General features: G+C 38.8%; 1 protein-coding gene across 4 annotated transcripts in view; it reads left to right on the top strand.

The window, feature by feature from the left end:
- RALBP1 (ralA binding protein 1) overlaps nucleotides 1-19,396 on the top strand; it is a 60,776-nt gene that overhangs the window by 20,229 nt on the left and 21,151 nt on the right. For 2 of the 4 annotated variants that reach the window (XM_046025003.1, XM_046025002.1), the window contains exons 2-4: nucleotides 8,117-8,308; nucleotides 15,701-15,999; nucleotides 17,929-18,387. In XM_046025003.1, coding sequence (XP_045880959.1) covers nucleotides 15,756-15,999; nucleotides 17,929-18,387 — 703 coding nt within the window. In that variant the 5' untranslated portion in view covers nucleotides 8,117-8,308; nucleotides 15,701-15,755. The remainder of the gene's footprint in view (nucleotides 1-8,116; nucleotides 8,309-15,700; nucleotides 16,000-17,928; nucleotides 18,388-19,396) is intronic. The other 2 variants (XM_046025005.1, XM_046025004.1) reach the window with 1 other exon arrangement.

The following is a 19,396-nucleotide window of genomic DNA, read 5'->3' as shown; positions in this document are numbered from 1 at the left end:
GAGGGAGAAGTAGACTCCTCGCTCCGCAGGGACCCTGATGCAGGACTCATCCCAGGGCCCTGGGATTATGACATGAGGGAAAGACAGATGCTTAACTGACTGAGCCACCCCAGGCGCCCAAGTTTTTTGTTTTAAGATTATATCAGAAATATTCGCAAGGTAGTTTAAGATATCAAATAGTACTTGGTGTAGAGTTACTACAGGAGGCTGAGACTTTTGGCTGTAGAAGACCTGCCTACAAAGTCTGCCCTTGGCTGGCGTTGGAGAACTTGACTGTTAAGTTTCCTACAGTGTGTAAAACTTTTCCTAAATGAGAATAGTGGCATACTGTGTCTCAACTGTTGGTAAAAGCGGTGCGATTTCTGCTGAATACCTGCTTTCTTTTTGGGAGTCTGGAATTCTGATACGTGGTAGGCTCCACAGAGACCTTGGGCTCAGTCTAAGGAGCTGCTGGCAGACAGTACTTCACATGTTACGGTTGCTGGAAGGGAGCGTTCAGCTGGTTTCTGGGACAGCACTGCAGTTGGAAGCTTAAGCCTGGTGTCCTATGGACTTCTCTCCGCTTGCCTTTTCCTTTGCTGTTTTTGCTTTGTATCCTTTCATGTAGTAAATCTCAGCTGCAAGTATGACTCTGTGCTGAGTTATGTGGGTTGTGGGGTGATCTTGGAGGCCCCCCAATGCAGTACTGAAAGACTTGCAGTGTAAAACCCTGTCCCATTCTGGTACACCCCCCCACCCCCTGCAGTCTTAATTTTTTCCTTTTAGCTTTTTTTTTTTTTTTGTATTTCCTTATTTCTAAATAATACACTAAAAAAACTCCTTTTTTTTTTTTTTTAAGGTACCAGTTTTTGGGGTGGTGTATTAACTGGGTATTATGTAGATGACAATTTAGGTCTCAAAGCCTTTCCTGAATTCTTTCCCTTTAGCCCTCTGATACAGTCATGCCTATCACAGTGTTTGACTGAATCAGTATTCATTGTTTTCATTATGATGACTGGACAAATACTATATAATGCCAAGCCAGGCAATAGGCTATTAGTCTATAGTTTCATTTTCTCATCTACTTTTTTCTTTTCCTAACAGTTAATGGTTATCTCTTATTTTCAGTTTACTTTTCTGTTCTGTTCCTATGACAGATTTATTCCAAAAGCTCCAGCAGCTCTTTACCAGATCTTACTGTTCTTTTCCACATGGTCAGAGGTCTGTAAATCCCATTGTCCTTGGGAGCTCTTCTTCCTCCTGTGTCACTGTGAACCATGCCACTAGTTGGTCACAGGCCTGCTTTTCCTGGGGCTGCCTTTCCTGCTTTCCAAGGTTGAACTCAAGTCATTGGGGTTCTTGAGAAAGTGTATGGGAAGTACCTTCTTTGAGACTGTGTGTCTGAAAATGTTCTTTATTCTTCCTATATGCTTGAATGATTGTTGGAACTAATTTTCTTTCAGAGTTTAGAAGCTGTTTTCTTTATTGTCTTTAAATTCCCAGTGTTCCTGTTTTGCAAATTGTCCCTGATCCTTTGTAACTGCTCTTCCTGGAGGAATCTATTTTAGTATTCCCTTTCTATCCCATTGTGCTCTGAAATTTCCTAATGTGCCTTGGTGTGGGTCTCTTCATTTATTGTGTGGGGTGCTTAGTGGTCTCATGTGGTCTGAGCACTCTTGTCCTTTAATTCTGAGAAAATTTCTTCATTTGAAGAACAAATGTATTGTGGGTGCAGATACTGTTCACAAAATTTGGCATTTTCAAATAATAGGTTAATACTGGGTAGAGGTTCAGTATGTAATATATTAATGAGCCAGTATTTGGATTCTCTTATTACAGATTTAGGTTGGAGAGTCTTCGTTTACAGCTTATTTTTAAAAACTATAAAAACAAGGAAAAACTCCTGCTGAATTTCAGCTTGGTATTTATTAATAAGGAATATTTATAAAATGCTGAATTTGTTTGACTTGTAAACTAGTTCAGCAGGTTATTGGTTTTCTGGACTGGGTCTTTTTCCTGTGTTGATATGATCAAGTTTAATAAACCATTAAACTATTATTGGAGTTACTCTTGAAAGCTCATTTTGGGAGAGTTTAGCAATGTTTCTTTCTTCTTTTTTTTTATATTACTTTGTCCTTTTGCATGGGTGAGTGATTCTTATTACATGTACTGATTAATACTGGTACCTGAGCAGAAAAGACTTTTTTAAGAATAATGTATATCCTAGTTCTTTGGAGAAAAACTGAATGTTTTTATGCCACTTAGTTAGGTTTGAGTCTAGTTTTATGAAACTTTTTTTTTTTTTTTGCTTTACCTCAATTATAACTGTGAAAGTGCTTTTTACACTTTTAACCTAGTGCTTTTTGTCAGATACTGCGGAAGTAACATCTATTACCTTTAGTGTAGTGCAACTCATGCATCCGTACTGTATTTTATATACCACATACATACTTTAATATTTTAATGTTTGTGCATTATTGTGCACTTTCACTTACTCATTATTGTGCATTATTGTGTATTTTCAATTTGTTTAACCACTTTACTACTAAGATTTTGCCATCCCAAGCCCATTTTTCCCTTCACAGATTTAAATAAATTCTTCATTAAAAACTATGGTGATGAAAAAAAACATTTTTTCCCCTGCAGTTCTCTCTGGAGAGAAATTACTCTTTTATACAGGAACCAGCCACAGGGTTTCATTTAGGAAAGATTAAAAGAGACATTTCTATTGTAGTGATTTGGGGCATCGGGGTGGTGGGATGTTTATGGTAGAAGTAGGAGGAGCAATATTCGAAAAGGAAGATCTGTATTTTTTAATGGCTTGTGATCACAGTCATCTCTATGTATAGCATCCATGGCTTGCTTCCTTCTGAGAGATTTTATTGAGATATAATTGATATTCAATGAAATATATAGTTTATTAAGTTTTAACAAATGTGTACATACATATAGCTCATATGTCTGTTAGGAAATGGCACATAGCTGTCAACCCAGAAGATTCCCTCCTGCTATTTTGTCCTCAGTGCCTGCTTCTGCTCCATAACCCCCACAACCACAGTTTTAAATTCTTTTGACAGAGAGGTAAGTTTCCTTGTTTCAGAACTTCATATGAACAGAATCATACATTATGCGATCTTTTGTGTCTAGGTGTGCTGACTTGAAATTCATGTTTTGTTGTGTGTATGAGTAGTTTGTTCCTTCTAAAAAAATGCTAATGTTTAAAAAAATGCTAACTTGCGTATATTGTAGTTGATTTAGTTTCTTGTTGATGAAAATGTAGATGTTTCTAGTTTTTATGAATAAAGTTACTCTGATCATAAGCCTTTGTGGATATATTTCCATTTCTTTTGGGTAAATACTCAGTAGTGGAATATAGTAGGATTTAACAAGAGGTACTGCCAAACACTTCCAAAGAGGTCAAATTTTACATTCCCACCAGCAATGTATTAAAACTTCCTGGTGTCCCACATCTTCACCAGCATTAGGAATGATCTCATTCCATTTAAATTTCAGCTTTTTTAGATGGTCTTTTTTGATAGTTTACTGTGGTTTTAATTTGCCTTTCTTTGGTGTTTAGTGAGTTGGAGCTTTATGCATGGGCTTCTTGACCAGTCATATATTTTTATTTGTTAATTGTTTCCTCAACGATTTTGCCTATTTTTTCCCCTGGATTTTTTATCTTTTTATTATTGAATTGTAAGGAGTTCTTTATATATTATGGATATAAATTTTTTGTCAGGTATATATTCTGTAAATGTCTTTTCCAAGATTGGCTTGACTTCATTTTCCTAATAGTGGTTTTTAATGAACAGAAAGTTTTACTTTTCATAAGGTCCAATTTTCCATCTTTAATATTATAGTTAATGTTTTCTGGTTGTGACTGGGAAATTCTTAGCCTGATATTTCAAAAATCTGTTTTCTTTAGAAATTTCACAGTTATTAACAGTGAAATTTTATGTGTATGATTTATAATGAATTACATTTTGTGTATGAAATGTGACAGAGTGGCTTGAGCTTCTCTTTTTTTTTCCACATGGTTATCGAACATCATTTGTTGAAGACTTTCCTTTCCTGCATGAATACCTTTGGAACCTTTATTGAGAATCAGTTGACTGCATACATGTGGGTCTCATTCAGAATTTTGTTTGGTTCCACCAACCTGTTTGTCTTTCCGTACTCTAATACCATGCCACCTTGATTCTTTAACTTTAATAACTGCACTTTTCCAAGATGGTTGTGGCTGTTCTGTTTTGTGCATTTCTAAAAATTTTAGGATCAGCTTGTCAATTTCTTTTGAAAAGCTTGGTTTTTTTTCCCCCCTTATTGATGTATAACTTACATGTTGTAAGATGCATCAGTTGGAAGTGTACAGTTCTTTGTGGTTTGGCAGCTGTGAATACCTATGAAACCATCACCACGATCATGATGTAGAACACTTTATCATCCCCAAATTCTCTTGTACTTCTTTGCATTCACTTTCCTGGCTGACCACGTCTGTCCCAGCAACACCTTTGATTGGCGTTCCATTACTATGGATTAGTTTTGCTTGTTTTAGAATTCCATATACATGGACTAATGGTGTTCTTTTGTGTCTGGTTCTTTGATTCATTGTTTTTGATACTCATCTATGTTGTGTCTATCAGTAATTCATTCCTTTTTATTGCTAAATAATAGTTCATCAGGATATATCATAATTTGTTAATTTTCGCTTGTTGATAGATATTTGGGTCATCTCCAGTTTTTGTCTGTCATAAATAAAGGTACTATGAACTTTCATTAACAAGTCTTTGTGTGTGCTTACATTTTCATTTCTCTTGAGTAAATACCTGAAAGTGGAATTGTTAGATGATAAAAGTGTTTATTGGGACACCTGGGTGGCTCAGTCATTAAGTGTCTGCCTTCAGCTCAGGTCATGATCCCAGGGTCCTGGGATTGAGCGCTGCATTGGGCTCCTTGCTCAGTTGGGAGCCTGCTTCTCCCTCTGCCTGCTGCTCCCCCTGCTTGTGCTCTCTCTCTGTGACAAATAAATAAGTTTAAAAAAATGTGTATGTTAATTTTATAGGAAACTATTAAGTACTTTTCCAAAGTGACTGTGCAAAGTGACTGACTTACTGTCCATACAGATGAGAATACCAGTTGCTCCACATTCATGTCAACCTTGGTACTGCCAGTCCATTTATTTATTTATTTATTTGTTTGTTTGTTTGTTTGTTTGTTTGACAGACAGAGATCACAAGTAGGCAGAGAGGCAGGCAGAGAGAGAGAGGAGGAAGCAGGCTGTCCGCAGAGCAGAGAGCCCGATGCAGGGCTCGATCCCAGAACCCTGGGATCATGACCTGAGCCAAAGGCAGAGGCTTTAACCCACTGAGCCACCCAGGCGCCCCAGTACTGCCAGTCCTTTTAATGTTAGTGATTGTAGTATGTTTGTAGGAGATAATGTGGTTTTAATGTTCTTTTTTAAAAAGATTTATTTATTTATTTAACAAATAGAAAGAGACAGCAAGAGAGGGAACACAAGCAGGGGAAGTGGGAGAGGGAGAAGCAGGCTTCCTACTGAGCAGGGAGCCCAATGCAGGGCTCTATCCCAGGACCTTGGGATCATGACCTGAGCTGCTGAAGGTGGATGCTTAATGCCTGAGCCAACCAGGCACCCCTACTTTGCATTTTCTTAAAGAGTATAATGATACTGAGCATTGTTTCATGTGCTTTTTGATTGTGTATTTTCTTTGGTGAAGTATCTGTATCTTTTGCTTGCTGTTATTATTTGCTCATTATTTTTTAATTGGTTTGTCTTATTGATTTGTAAGATAATATGTACTTTCTAGGTTGTATGTATACACATTATTTTTTTCCTAAAGAAATGAATTCTTTGGGGCGCCTGGGTGGCTCAGTGGATTAAGCCGCTGCCTTCGGCTCAGGTCATGATCTCAGGGTCCTGGGATGGAGCCCCGCATGGGGCTCTCTGCTCTGCAGGGAGCCTGCTTCCTCCTCTCTCTCTGCCTGCCTCTCTGCCTACTTGTGATCTCTGTCTGTCAAATAAATAAATAAAATCTTTAAAAAAAAAATGAATTCTTTGTCAGATTTATATATTACAAATATTTTCATCCAGTACGTGGGTAATTGTTTAATTTTCCTAATTTAATTTTCTTTCAGTATGTAGATGGTTTAGCTTTTGATGAAATCTCATTTATCAGTTTGTTCTTTTATGGTTTGTGCTTTGTGCTTTTTGTGTTCCACCTGATATATTTTTGCCTATATTTACTTGTTTTGTCGTTTACTGAGAAAGTTCTGCGATAAATGGGGATTTGTCTATTTCTCTCTTTGTAGTTCTGTCAGTTTTGCTTCATATATTTGGAATTCTGTTATGAGGCATGTACATCTGTAGAATTGCATCATTTATGATTGTGGGGACGTCCTTTATTTCTGGCAGTGCTTCTTGTCTTGCAATTTATTGTCTGGTATAATAGTCACTCCACTTTTCTGATGTTATGGGTTTGTATGGTGTATCTTTACCATTCATTTGCTTTTAACCTCTCTGTATAATAATTATCTTTGAAGTAGATCTCTTATAAACAGCATATCATTGAATCTTGCTTTTTTGTGCAGTCCGATTATCTCTGCCTTTTTTATTGGAATGCTTAGTTCATTGCCTGTAGTGTAATTACTGATTTTAATTCTATATTGCAATTTGTTTTCTGTGTAATTAATCTTTTCTTTGGAGGTTTTCTTTTCCTCTTTTGCTTCTGGCTTCCATGTGGTCTCCATCGACACTGAGGTGGGGTGGCCTCATTACCACTGGGTGATGCTGAAAATTCTGACTCTTCTCTAGGCCTCCTCTGAGACTACCCAGCAGGAGTGGAGTGGGGCTCTTAGTTACTCAGGTTGGGATGGAAGTCCAGATCCTTCACATGGTCCCCATTGACACCCTTGCAAGAGCAGAGTACTCTTACCAGCTGGCAGGTGTGGAAGGCCCAGCTCCCCACCTGGGGCACCCCTTGAGGGTGCAACTCTCACCTTCCTCTTACTGGTGCGGTTGGGGGCAGGGCTACAGATTTTTCTGGTGTTTGCCTGGAGCTATTTACTAACTCCACTATTATCTTAAGTTTTCTGGGATATAGAGGCAAAAAGAAAACTCTGGAAACTCTCAGCTCTGTTCTTAGAATCCTGAGGCACCTGCGTGGCTCAGTGGGTTTAAAGCCTTTACCTTCGGCTCAGGTCCTAATCCTGGGGTCCTGGGATAAGCCCTGCACCGGGTTCTCTGCTCAGCGGGTTAGCCTGCTTCCCTCTCTCTCTCTGCCTGCCTCTCTGTCTACTTGTGATCTCTGTCTGTCAAATAAATAAGTAAAATCTTAAAAAAAAAAAAAAAAAAGAATCCTGAGGTCCCTAACCACCAGCCTTCTTATCTATCAGTCTTATTGTCTTTTTTTTTTAACTGATATTCAGGAGTTTTAGTTGTACTTACCAAGAGGAGTAGGGATAAATGTTCTGTCTTCAAATCTTTACAAATTTACATCAGTTCTTCTGTTGCCTTAGAGGTAGGAATTTCTAATACTTGTTTTATTTTCTTACTTTAGGCTAGATTTACCCGGGACCTTCGAAGGCCGCTTCTCCCCATTTATTTGGTGAAGTGGCTCCTCCAGTGCTCCAGCATGTCCTAATGGAAACATATTAATGCTTTTAAATCATTGTGCATTCAGGCCTTCACCCTTCATGTATGCTGTTAGCGGCTGCCCTTCCTTCTACTCATTCCCAACTCTAGGGGAAGCAAGTCAACAAATATTTGTCGGGAGTAGTTTTTGCAGGATAATCTGTTGAACGCTTTATGGGGAAACCTGTCTTCTCCACCAGTCTAGAATGGAAACTGAGTAATGATAACAAATGAACTGGGAGAATGTATGTGTGTGTAGACATAGATTACAAAATTCTGTAGGACAGGACAGAACAACCCAAATCTGTGTGGCATTTGGTTGTACATATTCCTGCCCTTACTCCTCTTACTGCTAGTTTTGTCACTTCCTGGCTTTGGAATTAATGATGACTCGGCTCCCACATCAAGGCTGACGTCTTCAGCTGGGCCCTCAGTTGGCATTGAGTTAGAACTCACCTCGTCATTCCATGCCTTTTCTGCCCTTCCCAGGAACTGCTCTCATCAGACCAGGCTTGCTGCTATCCCACAAATAAGCCCTGTGTTCCTGCTTGTGTCTGTACCGCGTGGTTCCTCCTGGCATGCATGTCCTTTCCTCTGCGTGGTCGACACGAAGGGCAGTGTAATGGGAAGAATGGATGCTTCAGGGTAGATCCCAGTTTTCCTTCTTGTGTGTGACTTAGGGTAAGTCACTGTGACCCACTCCTGTTTGTGAACATGGAAAAGTACTTCTTTTCTCACAGGATGTACTAAGGTTAGTTAATGTATGTGGATGTTGCTGAAGCCACAGGAATTCAAATAAAATTTGGGTTCCATTGCTTTGTTTCCTTAATTAAAATATAAGGCAAAGGGTTCATTTCTTCTAGTCTTTGTCTCATTGCCAGTACACAGTATGTTAAGAACATGGAAAAAACTAATTAGTTCATTAAGTAAATGTTTGAGTACCTCCTGTAATGCCTGGGTTGTGTTAACTGCTGGAACTTACAAATTTGCTGGACAGGACAGATGGGTGCCCAGGCAATTAAAACAGTACAGGGCTTGCAGTGCTGGAGGTGTGTTTCAGAGATTTTGGGAGCATGGAAAAGGAGTGATGAGGGAGGATTCCTGGATAAAATATTGCTGGTAATTGTTCCCTTTTTTTTAAAGAACAGCTTTATTTAGATATAATTTACATATCATAATATCTACCCATTTTAAGTGTGTAATTCAGTGATTTTTAGTAAATCAACTAGTTTATTGTAACCGTTACAACCATCCAAATCTAGGCTGTTTCCATCATTTCAAAAAAGATTCTTCATACCCATTTTTCGGCATCGTGGTGAAGGATAAGTGTGCATTGGCCATGCGGAAGTGTGGGAAGGAGGGCTGGCTCCTCTGGAGTGAAGACAGCATGCACAAAGCCAGGGGAGCATAGGACAAAATGGCTCATTGTGGAAGGAATGCCTATCAGCAGGTTTATTTCTGTAGTTTACAGCTGTGCTTCTTCCTGATAGCTGTGTTCTGGCTTCCCCGGTCCTTGGAGCTTAGTTTCCTCACCTGTAATGTGTAACTGTTACGCTGCTGGACTCCAGCTCTGCCTAAACTCTCAAATCCTGTGATCGTAACACTTGTGATGCCTTTGGAGCACCTGGATGGTTCAGTGGGTTAGGCCTCTGCCTTCAGCTCAGGTCATGATCTCAGGGTCCTGGGATGGAGCCCCGCATCGGGCTCTCTGCTTGGCGGGGAGCCTGCTTCCCTTCCTCTCTCTCTGCCTGCCTCTCTGCCTACTTGTGATCTCTCCTCGCTGTCAAATAAATAAGTAAAATCTTAAAAAAACAAAAAACAAACTAACTTATGATGCCTTTGGTTGAAAAGAAAAGAACCTGTTCTTCTAAAAAAAAAATAGCTAAACAGAAAAACAGAAGAATTAGAGTAATGCTTACAGATCCTTTAATGGAACTTTCTGCTCTTTTTTATGTTTTCCTGATTATTTGAGCAATAATGCATCGTGGGTAGAAAAATTGTGAAATGCAGGAAGATAGGAAGAAAACATAGGTCACCTATGATCTTATCATTCAGAGATAATTGTTATTAACATTCTCTTGTTCTTATGAGTTTTGTTTTGTTGTTGTTGTTGTTGTTTTTAAAAGAGAATGTGCATGTGTGTGAGCAGGGAGAGGGAGAGAGAACCCCAAAAATGCTAGGCATCCAGCGCAGAGTCTGACCCAGGACTTGATCTCACAACACTGAGATCATGACCTGATCCATCAGACGCTTAACCGACTGAGCCACCCAGGCATCCCTGTTTTTATGATTTTTTTTACATATATGTTTATATACTTAAGTATTGATATTGTGCTGTAAAGTTGTTTTCCCCCACATTATTAAATAGTATTAAAAATGTGATTTTAAATGCTGCATGATTTTTATGAAATTAAAAAAATGCATTTTTAAAAACAACAATAGTAATAAAAATAATAAAAGAACACAGTAAGTTTCAGACTATGTAGAAGGAATTAAAAAAAAAAATCTCTCTCCATCCCATTTTTACCATTTCAGGAGTTAACAGTAGTTAACTGTTTCTTTAATGCTTTCATAAATTGTATGTATTAATTTGTATTCCATTATGTGGATAAGTCATAACTTATTCTCAGATCACAATGCTTTGAAACTGGAACTCAATCACAAGGAAAAGTTCAGAAGGAACTCAAACACCTGGAAGCTAAAGACCACCTTGCTTAAGAATGCTTGGATCAACCAGGAGATCAAAGATGAACTTAAACAATTCATGGAAACCAATGAGAATGAAGACACTTTGGTCCAAAACCTATGGGATACAACAAAGGCGGTTCTAAGGGGGAAATACATAGCCATCCAAGCCTCCCTCAAAAAAATGGAAAAATCCAGAATACACCAGCTGTCTCTACACCTTAAAGAACTGGAGAATCAACAACAAATCAAACCAACTCCACATGCAAGAAGGGAAATAATCAAGATTAGAGCAGAGATCAATGAGGTAGAAACGAGAGATACAGTAGAACGTATCAATGAAACTAGAAGCTGGTTTTTTGAAAGAATCAATAAGATCGATAAACCATTGGCCACACTAATCCAAAAGAAAAGAGAGAAAGCCCAAATTAATAAAATTATGAATGAAAAGGGAGAGATCACAACTAACACCGAGGAAATAGAAACAATCATCAGAAATTATTACCAACAGTTATATGCCAATAAGCTAAGCAACCTAGATGAAATGGATGCATTCCTGGAAAACTACAAACTCCCAAAATTGAACCAGGAAGAAATTGACAACCTGAATAGACCGATATCTAGTAACGAGATTGAAGCAGTGATTAACAACCTCCCAAAAAACAAGAGCCCAGGACCTGACGGATTCCCTGGGGAATTCTACCAAACTTTCAAAGAAGAAATAACACCAATTCTCCTGAAGCTGTTCCAAAAAATTGAAGCAGAAGGAAAACTTCCAGACTCTTTTTATGAAGCCAACATTACCCTGATCCCCAAACCAGGCAAAGACCCTACCAAAAAGGAGAATTTCAGACCAATATCACTGATGAATATGGATGCAAAGATTCTCAACAAGATCCTAGCAAACAGGATCCAGCAGCACATTCAAAAGATTATCCACCATGACCAGGTGGGATTCATCCCTGGGTTGCAAGGTTGGTTCAACATTCGCAAATCAATCAATGTGATAGAACAAATCAATAAGAGAAGAGAGAAGAACCACATGGTCCTCTCAATTGATGCAGAAAAAGCATTTGACAAAATCCAGCATCCGTTCCTGATGAAAACGCTTCAAAGTATAGGGATGGAGGGAACATTCCTGAACTTCATAAAATCTATCTATGAAAGACCCACAGCAAATATCATCCTCAATGGGAAAAAGCTTGCAGCCTTCCCATTGAGATCAGGAACACGACAAGGATGCCCACTCTCACCACTCTTGTTCAACATAGTATTAGAAGTTCTAGCAACGGCAATCAGACAACAAAGAGAAATAAAAGGTATCCAGATTGGCAAGGAAGAAGTCAAACTGTCTTCGCAGATGACATGATTCTTTATATGGAAAACTCCAAAGACTCCACCCCCAAACTACTAGAACTCATACAACAATTCAGTAACGTGGCAGGATACAAAGTCAATGTACAGAAATCAGTGGCTTTCTTATACACTAACAATGAAAATACAGAAAGGGAAATTAGAGAATCGATTCCATTTACTATAGCACCAAGAACCATAAGATACCTGGGAATAAACCTAACCAAAGAGGTAAAGGACCTATACTCGAGGAACTACAGAACACTCATGAAAGAAATTGAAAAAGACACAAAAAGATGGAAGACCGTTCCATGCTCTTGGATTGGAAGAATAAACATTGTTAAAATGTCTATACTGCCTAGAGCAATCTATACTTTTAATGCCATTCCAATCAAAATTCCAAAATTTTTCAAAGAGCTGGAGCAAATAATCCTAAAATTTGTATGGAATCAAAAGAGACCCTGAATTGCTAAGGAAATGTTGAAAAACAAAAACAAAACTGGCGGCATCACGTTACCCGATTTCAAGCTTTACTACAAAGCTGTGATCACCAAGACAGCGTGGTACTGGCATAAAAACAGATACATAGACCAGTGGAACAGAGAGGAGAGCCCAGATATGGACCCTCAACTCTATGGTGAAATAATCTTCGACAAAACAGGAAAAAATATTCAATGGAAAAAAGACAGTCTCTTCAATAAATGGTGCTGGGAAAACTGGACAGCGATATGTAGAAGAATGAAACTCGACCATTCTCTTACACCGTACACAAAGATAAACTCGAAATGGATAAAAGACCTCAACGTGAGACAGGAATCTATCAGAATCCTAGAGGAGAACATAGGCAGTAACCTCTTCGATATCAGCCACAGCAACTTCTTTCAAGATATGTCTCCAAAGGCCAAGGAAACAAAAGCGAAAATGAACTTTTGGGACTTCATCAAGATCAAAAGCTTCTGCACAGCAAAGGAAACAGTCAACAAAACAAAAAGGCAACCCACGGAATGGGAGAAGATATTTGCAAATGACAGTACAGACAAAAGGTTGATATCCAGGATCTATAAAGAACTTCTCAAACTCAGCACACACAAAACAGATAATCATATCAAAAAATGGGCAGTAGATATGAATAGACACTTCTCCAACGAAGACATACAAATGGCTATCAGACACATGAAAAAATGTTCATCATCACTAGCCATCAGGGAGATTCAAATTAAAACAACATTGAGATACCACCTGACACCAGTTAGAATGGCCAAAATTAGCAAGACAGGAAACAATGTGTGTTGGAGAGGATGTGGAGAAAGGGGAACCCTCTGACACTGTTGGTGGGAATGCAAGTCAGTGCAGCCACTTTGGAGAACAGTGTGGAGATTCCTGAAGAAATTAAGAATAGAGCTTCCCTATGACCCTGCAATTGCACTGCTAGGTATTTACCCCAAAGATACAGATGTAGTGAAAAGAAGGGCCATTTGTACCCCAATGTTTATTGCAGCAATGGCTACGGTCGCCAAACTGTGGAAAGAACCAAGATGCCCTTCAACGGATGAATGCATAAGGAAGCTGTGGTACATATACACGATGGAGTATTATGCCTCCATCAGAAAGGATGAATACCCAACTTTTGTAGCAACATGGACGGGACTGGAAGAGATTATGCTGAGCGAAATAAGTCAAGCAGAGAAAGTCAAGTATCATATGGTCTCACTTATTTGTGGAGCATAACAAATAACATGGAGGACATGGGGAGATGGAGAGGAGAGGGAGTTGAGGGAAACTGGAAGGGGAGATGAACCATGAGAGATTATGAACTCTGAAAAACAACCAGAGGGTTTTGAAGGGGGGGGGTGGGAGGTTGAGGAACCAGGTGGTGGGTAATAGGGAGGGCACGTACTGCATGGAGCACTGGGTGTGATGCCAAAACAATGAACACTGTTATGCTGTAAATAAACAAATAAAAAAAAATAATAAAATAAAAAAATGTGATTTTAAATGCATAATTTTTATGAAATTAAAAAAATGCATTTTTAAAAACAACAATAGTAATAAAAATAATAAAAGAACACAGTAAGTTTCAGACTATGTAGAAGGAATTAAAAAAAAAAATCTCTCTCCCTCCCATTTTTACCATTTCAGGAGTTAACAGTAGTTAACTGTTTCTTTAATGCTTTCATAAATTGTATGTATTAATTTGTATTCCATTATGTGAATAAGTCATAACTTAACTGATCTTTTGTAGATAGCCATTAAGATCATTACGTTTTTGCTTTTATAGTGTTGAAGTGAATATTTTCAGGTGCATGTCTTTGAATTCTTGTAAAAGTATATCAGGAGGATTCCTAAAAGGAATGCGTGGATCAGAGAGTACATTTTGTATTTTGATATATATTGCCAAATTGCATTTCAAGAAAGACTGTGCTAATTTACACTTATATTATTAGTAGATATTCTCATGAGTCCCTTTCTGCTTGTATCTTTACAAACATTTGGTATTATATACTTTTTTGTTCTTTACAGTCTGATGTTAGAAAATTGGTAACTTACTGTTTTAATATATGGTTTAAAAATTAGAATTGTACTTGGGAGTGCCTGGCTAGCTCAGTGGGTTAATCTTCTGCCTTCAGCTTAGGTCATGGTCTCAGGGTCCTGGGATGGAGCTCCACGTCCGGCTCTCAGCTCATCAGGGAGTCTGCCCCCCCCCGCCTCCCGCCTGCCTCTCTGCCTACTTGTGATCTCTCTCTCTGTCAAATAAATAAATAATCTTTTAAAAAAAAATTAGAATTGTACTTGAACTTTATTTTCATATGGATATTAGTCATTTTTCTATAAATTATATCATATCCTTTGTGTAGGTGTCTTGATTTGTTCGTATTTTTCTGATTTGTAAGAACTCTTTGCTGTTTAAAGAACTTAGCTGTTGCAAATTGCAATTAAAACATTTTTTTTTTTTATATTTGCTTGTCTTGACTGTGTTCATGGTCAGAAAAGGTCTTGTCATTTAGGGCTTGTGGATTTTTTAAATTGCAAAATAACCTTAAAAATAAGCGCAGGGTGACTGGGTGGCTCAGTGGGTTAAGCCGCTGCCTTCGGCTCGGGTCATGATCTCAGGGTCCTGGGATCGAGTCCCACATCGGGCTCTCTGCTCGGCGGAGAGCCTGCTTCCCTTCCTCTCTCTCTACCTGCCTCTCTTGTGATTTCTCTCTGTCAAATAAATAAATAAAATCTTTAAAAAAAAAAAAGCGCAAAGAGAAACAAGTGATCCTAATAGTTTTCCAAATGAATATCATAAGTATATTAATGAGGAATAAGACCTAATCCAAGTAACTTTTGAACACTGTATGTGGACTGTAACCTCTAAGGAAGAAAAAGTGAACAGATCTTGAGTTCTTACTGTGTCCTTTGCAGTGTCCATTCTAGTGAATCTATTTTGTTTGTATTTTAGGATTGAGCAAATAAGGGCTCCCTTGTTTCTTTCAACAAAATTGAAGTACAAAATAAAATAGTTATTATCAACACAGAAATTACTTAATATCATGCAATATAGAATTTAAGCATCTATAATTGTGTGAGTCATCAAATATATCACTACAGCTATTGTAAGATTTAATTATGATTCTGAACTATTCATGCATAGCTATAGAAGTTGTTTTTATAATTTGTTATTTATAGTTGTTTGTTCATAACCTTAAAGAAAATAGTAAGATTTATGTAGCCATCAAAATGAAACTCCTTACAATGGGGGACTTCTTTGTAAAAGAAACTCTATACTACTTTGAGAACTCTGATTTCATTTGGTTTATTTTTCTAGTCTTAAGATGCTAGCTAGTGCTTTCTACAGAAGCTCTTTGAGGATTGAAATGTGTGATGAAGGGAATATACCTTGAGATGAGAAAATGAATGAGTATTTTTAAAGAGGGGTCGTGAAGAGAAATATTTTTGATTTGTAAATGCAAGATTACTCACCATATTTTTTGTGTGTTTGGTGCTTTTGTGTTTTGGTTGGTGTTGATGACCTTTTTCCCTTATGTGCAGGTGTAATGGATAGGTAACAGAGAAACCCCCTTCACTGTCTCATCAGGGAGGCAGAATGACTGAGTGCTTCCTGCCCCCCACCAGCAGCCCCAGTGAACACCGCAGGGTGGAGCATGGCAGTGGTCTTACCCGAACCCCCAGCTCTGAAGAGATCAGCCCTACTAAGTTCCCTGGATTGTACCGCACTGGCGAGCCCTCGCCGCCCCATGACAGCCTCCATGAACCTCCTGACATAGTGTCTGATGATGAGAAAGACCATGGGAAGAAAAAAGGAAAATTTAAGAAAAAAGAAAAAAGGAGTAAGTGCCATTTTTCTCTATGCTTTTGATGTGTTTTAGATAAACTCTTACTCTAATCCCTTACCTGCTGTCTTCTGGAATATGTCCAAAGACTCTGTTCTCTACTTTTCTGGGTCTCAATTTTTGTATACTAGAGTTGTATTTTAGGGTCCTATTCTTGTGAATAAAAATACCAAGTTTCCAGAAATGGTAAAGCTTTTTGGTAGAAGCTTCTTATATTGGTTATTTTAAATAATGTATAAGAAGTAGATATTGGAATTTTACTTATGTAGAATATTACTTTCTTGGCTAGGTTGTGTAAGCCATCTGGGGTACAACACTTTATTGGAACTGTGAAAAAAGTAGTTATTTGTTTGTCTTAAGCAAATACCATAATGCATTCTATTTATAGTTCCTATTCAGTAGGAAAGGTGTTTAAGCATAGCTCTTTAGTATGTTAAAAGCAGATCAGTTGAGTTATTTCAAGTATTGCTTTATTTTGAATTTTATGGTATTTTTAAGTTAATTTGTTTTTTGAAGAATAACACTGAAGTAGAATGGACACATTGTGTATAACTTGAATGAGATACTGCAAAATGGACATATGTCCTTGTAATTAGGAGCATCTGGAAATAGAGTGTTATCAGCACCCTAGAAATTCCCTTCCATTATCCCTTCAAAGGGAATCCCCCACCCTTCCCAGAGGTAAAGCTTCTTACCTCTGATTTTGAATTTATAAAAATTAAGCATATTTCTTTTTGCATGTAGTTTTTTCCGCCCAAAATTATATTTGTTAGATTCATCCATGTTGTTTAACGTGACAGTAATTAGTTTATTGTTATTGCCGGATTTTGTTTTGTTGCATTAATATACTAGAATGTACTCTGCTGTTATTGGTCATTTGGGTTGTTTGCCTTCTTTGGCTCATAAATAGGGCTTCTGTGAGTGTCACAGGTGTTTATACATTTCTGTTGTGTATGCCTGCGAGTGGAGTTCCTCTCTTACAGGCCATGCTCATTTTAGCAGTAGTAGATCCTGCAAAACAGTTTTCCAAAGTGGTTGTACCAGTTTACGCTCACACCAGCATTGTCTGAGAACTGCATTGGCTTTATATCATGGTATCATGCCCTCCATGTTCCCGCCCTTCTGGTTGTAGTATTTTAAATAGAGGGTAATTTGTAAAATATTTTTTTATCTTTGTTATGAAATAGTTTTTAAGGCAGCTGGCTAAAGAAAAGAATAGAAGAATTATATTTGGAGGCAACAAAACCAAGCTAGGATTGTTCTAATATAATACAAAGCAAGTGTCAGTGTGGAAATCAGGGCTCATGATGCTGGGAAATGGGCTGATGCATCGACCACCATCCAGAGGCAGGGGAATCTCCTGGCTCTGTCCTCCATCCTCATGAGGCTTCAGTCCCTGCTCCAGTCTCCAGAAGGAACTTAACAGATAGTGACAGGAGGGCGGGGTGTGATAGGGGAAGTACCGGAGCCTCCAAACACCAGTGCCATTTGTGCCATGGTGTCAGACTGCTTCAAATTACAGGGACCAAATGTGTGAAAAAAATCTAAAGTAAGTAAGAGCACATTGTCAGATGATGAGAAAAAGCTCTATTATAGAAGGACTCTTTCCATTAGCCCTCTCTGTAGATCCTTTGCTGTGTATTCATAATACTTGGTTTGCCAAAACTTCTCCTAAAACCAATCGTAAAGGTAACTGGTCCCTGCATTTCCCCCTCTTGTGGTCAGGAGATGTCACTGCCTCATCTCCTTTGACTGAGAAGAAACCCGTTTCATTACTGGCAGTACCCAGGAGGCTTTGGCCAGGAGTGAAAAGTGAGGTAGCCAGTGCCCGGTAGCACTTTTGTTTGGGTCCTGTTTTTAGGAAGTTTATGGCTGGGTTGACATTAAACAGATAGATGACTTCTATTTCCTGTACTTCTTTGGCAGCTGAAGGCTATGCTGCCTTTCAGGAAGATAGCTCTGGAGATGAAGCTGAAAGTCCTTCCAAAATGAAAAGGTCCAAGGGAATCCATGTTTTTAAGAAGCCCAGCTTTTCTAAAAAGAAAGAGAAGGATTTTAAAATAAAAGAGAAACCCAAAGAGGAAAAACATAAAGAAGAAAAGCACAAAGAAGAGAAACATAAAGAGAAGAAGTCAAAAGACTTGACAGCAGCTGATGTTGTTAAACAGTGGAAGGAAAAGAAGAAAAAGAAGAAGCCAATTCAGGAGCCAGAGGTGCCTCAGATGGATGTCCCCAATCTCAAGCCCATTTTTGGAGTTCCCCTGACCGACGCAGCCGAGCGGACCATGATGTACGACGGCATCCGGCTGCCCGCGGTGTTCCGCGAGTGCGTGGATTATGTGGAAAAGTATGGCATGAAGTGCGAAGGCATCTACAGAGTGTCAGGTACTGGGGACACGCGCTTCTCTTGGGTGGTCTGAAAACTCACTTCCGTTTTTCACAGAAAGGAAAATGATCGGCTTGTGAGGAAAATTGTGGCATGGGTACTAAGCCTTGTCCATTTCGAAACTCCATCCTTCCAGTTGTATAGAAATCCCCCCCCTCCCCCCGGCCTGTGTGTGTGTGTGTCCACAGTTTGCTTTTCTATGATATTCCCTTCCCTTTGGAGGCTTTCCACACTAGTTTTCACAGGTGGGAGCAGAATCTGTTGTGTATGCCCGCAAGTGGAGTTCCTCTCTTATCGGCCATGCTCATTTTAGCAGTTGAAGTACTCTGTGCTTCAGTACAGTGGGAAGCATCCGAGTAGCGTCCCTTCCCTCTGGTGCGCTCAGACTATGCTTTATTCTTCCTGCCTCCTTCCTCTCTGAGCAGGGCTGAGTGTTGTGAGGGAGATGAGCAGGACAAGGAAGGGTATCTGGGTGAACAACGCGCGTCTTGGCCGCGAGACACTTTTATTGATATAATCCTCTTCCCTGAGTTCGGCTAAGGGACATACAAATGTTACTTCCTAAATGTTTAGGCCTAAATGTGAATGCTTTTGTCAGCTGCGTGCAGCTGTTCCATAGATAAGTAAAATTGATTTTCCATCTATGTATGTTCCCTACCTGTGAAAATTAAAATTTCATGTTTGGCAAGAATAGAATTCATTCAGCTGTCTAAAATCAAGCACAATGTATACTATTGTACTATTTAAAGGAAAAGGATTCTGTTTCTTACAAAGTAGTAGGACTTTTGAACTATATAGGGTGGAAGTCTGTCCTGCCTGTGGCAACATCTGTCCTCCAGATCATCGCCTTCCTGTGATTCAGTTTCTTGATACTGGAGATCTGTTTTATAAAAACTTGTCGGTCACACGTTTTCATTTTGAATCAAATCATACACATTTAGAATATAGAGAGACTACTCTTGAGTTTTTCCATTTATTTGGCTCATACACATTTTTAGAGGGCAGGTT

Source organism: Meles meles, chromosome 12, assembly GCF_922984935.1.
Source record: "Meles meles chromosome 12, mMelMel3.1 paternal haplotype, whole genome shotgun sequence".
Classification (NCBI taxonomy): domain Eukaryota; kingdom Metazoa; phylum Chordata; class Mammalia; order Carnivora; family Mustelidae; genus Meles; species Meles meles.
This window is presented reverse-complemented; position numbering and strand designations above follow the sequence as displayed.